The sequence below is a fragment of the Myotis davidii genome, unplaced genomic scaffold, assembly GCF_000327345.1.
Source record: "Myotis davidii unplaced genomic scaffold, ASM32734v1 scaffold60, whole genome shotgun sequence".
Taxonomy (NCBI): domain Eukaryota; kingdom Metazoa; phylum Chordata; class Mammalia; order Chiroptera; family Vespertilionidae; genus Myotis; species Myotis davidii.
The window spans coordinates 1858505-1863177 of NW_006293007.1; the positions used below are offsets into that span (position 1 = coordinate 1858505).

General features: G+C 62.2%; 1 protein-coding gene across 1 annotated transcript in view; it reads left to right on the forward strand.

The window, feature by feature from the left end:
• The window catches only part of EVL (Enah/Vasp-like), an 82933-nt gene that overhangs the window by 77198 nt on the left and 1062 nt on the right, over positions 1-4673 (forward strand). Inside the window, exons 11-14 of the mRNA XM_006766606.2 lie at positions 109-175; positions 270-332; positions 3466-3532; positions 3845-3902. Of these exons, the coding sequence (XP_006766669.1) occupies positions 109-175; positions 270-332; positions 3466-3532; positions 3845-3902 (255 nt within the window). The remainder of the gene's footprint in view (positions 1-108; positions 176-269; positions 333-3465; positions 3533-3844; positions 3903-4673) is intronic.

The following is a 4673-nucleotide window of genomic DNA, read 5'->3' on the forward strand; positions in this document are numbered from 1 at the left end:
TTGTGGGGGGCGGGGGCGCGGGTGGTGGGGGCGGCAAGAGGCCTCCTGTCAGGGATGTTGGGCCTGGGAGTCACCTCAGCCCTAAGGCTCCTCGTTCTGACATGACAGAGGCCGGCCGGAAGCCCTGGGAGCGGAGCAACTCCGTGGAGAAGCCCGTGTCCGCGTTGCTGTCCAGGTGAGCGGCCCCGCGGAGGCTCGAGCTGCGCCATTGCTGGGACCGAGCCCGCCACAGTGCCCATTCACGTGTCTGTTTCATTCCCCTGCCCTAGAACCCCGTCCATGGCCAAGAGCCCCGAAGCTAAGAGCCCCCTTCAGTCACAGCCTCACTCTAGGTACCGAATGCCCCTCTCTGGGGCTTCCATTGTCCCCTGCCCGTGACTAACACAGACCCTGCCCCTGTCCCTGTCCTGTTGTCTAACGGTGCTCTGGCTCAGGGAGGGAGAGACGGGCGGGAGGGCGACCTGCCCAAAGGGGCGTGAGCGGAGCTGAAGGGAGTCCCAGCTCTGGGCTCTGTGTCGTTGGGCATGCCCCACCCCCACCCCGTGAAGAGTCTGTCGGCCTCTGCCTCACGGGCAGCCATGTGGACAACTGTGTGGACAGAAGCTGGACACAGGAAGTGCTCACTAGCCACAGCGGCGCCCCACAGCTCAGCCATGAGGGGCCTGACGCGGCACCCCGCCTCCTCGCCTTCCTCCGTGTACAGCACAGGTTCCCGGGCGGATGCTGACCATGTTTCCCAAACCAAGAGCTGGTGTGGTAACAGGATAGGGTATTTGAAACTGAGGAAGCCCTGAAAGTCAGAGACTAGCAGCCCCATAGTAACCAGAGGCCAAGTTGACCTGAACCGCAGGCTCCAGAACCCGGGTAAGAAATGTCTCCGTTGCCCACCAAGATTGAGGGAAGCCCCTCGTATGGCAGGGCAGGTGGCGTCTGAGGCTGGTCTTGCAGAGCGAAAGGGGGGATGAGCAGAGCGCACTGGCCTGGCGCTGGCCGGAGGGGCGATGACACACTCGGTGAGCAGGGAGAGGACTTGAGGACAGCCAGGGCTTATCCAGGGCCAGTGTCGGCCAGGTCTGGGCGGGGTCGTGCTCATCCTGCCTGCAGGGACCTCATCTCTGCTGGGAAGGCCTGTGGTTGGACGGCTGTGGGTTCCGACAGGTGCTCAGGAGGGTCACATGGGAGACAGCATTGGGGACAGGCGCTGTAGCGAGTGGGCTGGGCAGGCCTCCCTCAGAGTGGCATCTGGGTGGCTCTGAGATTGGGGGGACCGCCTTCCCATCAGAGGCATGGAACTGCTGAGGCCCGGTGGCTACAAAGTGGGACGGGAAGAGGAAGGGCAGTGGGTAGGAAGGCGTCTCGTGATGGACTCTGTGCGCAGGCCCAGCTACGCGCTCTCAACACAGGCGCTGGCTGTCAGCTGTTGGGGAGCTCACTCGGCTGTGAAGGGAGGTGCGTGGAGGGGCAGGAACAGAGCAGGCCCAGGGGAGGCAGGGTGTCCGGGCACAGTGGTCACTTCCTGCTGCTGGAGGAAGGGCGGGCTGCCCGTGCCCCCTCCGAAGGGGACTCCAGCCCTGAGACAGATCCGTTCTCCAGCGCGGTCCATCCTTCCAGCAGGGGCGCCCCTGTGCTCACGGGTGTGACAGGGCCACCGTCTGAGACTGTCGGGTGTACATGCCTCGTGTGGAGAGAACGGGGGCACAGAGGTGAGGCAGTTGACCCAGGTGACCCGGAAGGTTTCCGTGGCAACAGGGACTTGAACCTACAGGATGGGTGTGATGGCCCTGGGGGTCTCCAGGCTGTACCCACAATTACTTACAAGCTCATTTGGGACCACGTTTGGCCTCTCTCTTGAGTTCATCTGGGAGGGGTGGGGAGCATTTAATTTATTCGTTTTAATTCAGTTCTGTGCCCCAGACCACTGAAGTTCTGCAGGGCAGGTAGCGGATTTTCCCAGCTGTGTTGGGTTATAATTAACGTCTCCCTTGTGCAGGCGTAAGGCGTACAGCGTGGTATCTGACATGCGTACGTTGTGCAGTGATTACAGGGAGGTCAGTTGGCCTCGCCTAGTTACCGGTGTGTGTGGTGAGACTCTCAGGATCTGCTTCCTTAGCTACTTTCAAGCACACAACGCAGTGTTGCCACCCAGTCACCATCCCCAGAGCGGACCCATCGGTAACCGGAAGTGCATGCCCTGGACCACCTCCACCCGTCCCCCCAGCCCCTAACAACCACCAAAATATTCTTTGTTTTGATAAGTCTGTTGTTTTTTCTTAGATTCCATATACAAGTGAGATTATACCGTGTCTGTCTTGCTCTGCCTGGCTTATTCCAGGCAGCCTCATGCCCTCTAGTCCATCCCTGTTGCCACACATTGTGGCTTCCTCTGTCTCAGCTGAATAATCCCACATGTGTGTGTTCCACGTCTTCTTACCCACCCGTCTGTCCATGGACACTTGGCGGCTTCCGTGTCCTGGCTGCTGTGGCTAATGCTGCAGCGAACACTGGGGGGGGGGGCAGGTATCTCGTCAAGATTCCCTCCTCCAGCGATTGCATCTCCTTCGCACAAAACTCAGATGTGGGGTTGCTGGCTCTGTTTCTCGTCTGAGGAGCCTCCGTGCTGTTTCCCAGCGAGGCTGCGACAGCACCGTAGCTTTCACGCCTCCTCTCTATGGCCGTGGACAACAGCGGACCTCGATTTCACCACACGCTCTCATCCGTCCGATCACGGTCACGGTGTGTCCACCAGCCGTCACGTCCACGGACCCTGCAGCGGTTCGGCCACGTCCTTGCCCAGAACACGTAGGCCCCGCCCGCCTCTCCATCCATGTGGGAAAGCAATCGGGTGTTTTACTAAGATTTTCCAGGAAAGATTCATGTGGAAGAGATGTTGCAGTTCGAACCAGCTTTAGTTCCGAAACTTCTCACAGACGCAGCCCAGGAAACGGAAACCTTGGCCTCCGAAGAGCAAAGCCATGTCCAAGGGCGCTGCCTGCAGTCAGGCCTTTAGGCGGGTATTTGCTGCACAGGTTTCGCGATTCGCATTGTCCTCAGTGCCGCCACTGCTGGCTTCCCGTCTGCCAGGAGCAGAGCCCGCACCGAGGACTAGCTTGTCTGTTTTCTTTCCCGGGGAGGCCGCGCGGGCATTGCCGCTGCGAGAGCTCTCAGCCAGGGAGCGGCCCTCAGTGGGACCCTGAGCCCTGACTCTTGGCTGGGAAACATGGTCACAGCACCCCGAGGTCCTGGAGGCGGCGGTAGAACCCTCCTCGCGTGGCTAAGCAGCGGCCACAGATACAAGCAAAGAGGGTTTGAAGGGCCACGGGAAGGGGCCCGTCTCATCCCGCAGGGCCCCCCCCCAAGCAGGAGGCCCTGGTGCGCCCAGGTCCCTACTCAGGCTCAGTCCCCTGTGTGGTGCGTGCCTGCCAGGCCCCGCCACCTGCCTCACCGCACCCACCGTCCTCTCCCCAGGATGAAGCCGGCCGGGAGTGTGAACGACGTGGCCCTGGACGCCTTTGATTTGGACCGGATGAAGCAGGTGAGCACGTCCTCTCCTGAGAGGCTGTGAAGGAGCCTGGGGCTGGGACCACCCCAGTGGGGCCCTCAGTCAGTCAGGGAGCCAGCAGTGGAGGGGGTCGTAGCATTTGCGCCAGGCCCACCCCTGCCCATCGCAGAAATAAGCATCCCCTGCTGTCCCGGGCACACCATCCTCCCCCCGGCTCTGGGGTGTGGGTGAGGGTGATGCAGGGGCCGTGGCTCCAGAGGGAGGCCCAGACACCCCCACCCCTTCCAACACCTCACCCCGAGAGGCCGGCTTCCCATCCCTGCCCCTGAGGCTCTGCTCCCACAGGAGATCCTGGAGGAGGTGGTCCGAGAGCTCCACAAAGTGAAGGAGGAGATCATCGACGGTGAGTCGGGCTCACCCTGGTCCTGGGGGCAGGCAGGGCCAGGGCGGCCGGATAGCAGGCACCCAGGGCCCCAGAGGCCTTTGGCTTTGTGCTTCGGAGGCTTCCTTCCCCCGTAACAGCCCACAAGCCCTCCCCATTCTCTAGCCAAACAAACTGAGGCTCAGACGGTGAAGGGCCTGGCTAAGTATACACACCTCCCAGGAAGCAGAGCCATGTTGTGGCCCTGACCCGGCTCCCAGCTGCGTGGCCTGGGCTGAGGGAGCAGGTGGTGGCGCTCCCCCAAAGAGCCTGGTTCCAGAGGGCAGGGCCTGGCCACTGTGAGTCACACCCGCCCGGGCCCCCACTGAGCCTTTGATACAGCGGCTCAGATCTGGAGCCAGAGGGGAGGGCAGGGCTCCTGGCTCCCGGCCAGGCTGGCTCGGCCCTGGGACAGCAGGGAGGCGCCTCAGGCCCCACCTGCTCCCCACTAGCGGGGAGGAAGTCACAGCCGGGTGGCAGAGGGCTGCCGGGACTCTGGAGAGAGAGGAGGCGAGGGTGCGAGCCTACCTGGGTGACCAAGCCACACCCTGCCCTGGTCCCAGTGGAGAACACTGGGTTCCTGTTTGTCAGGTCCCCGCAGGCCTGAGCTGGACAGATAAGGAGTTAATGAATAGAGACAGCGAGAAGGAGCTGGAGCCAGGACGGAGACAGGCCAACTATTAACTCGGCTTCATAGCTGGGCGACCCCCAGGAGGGGCTGCCTGGGGCTGGGAGCAGCCTGTGTGGGAGGGA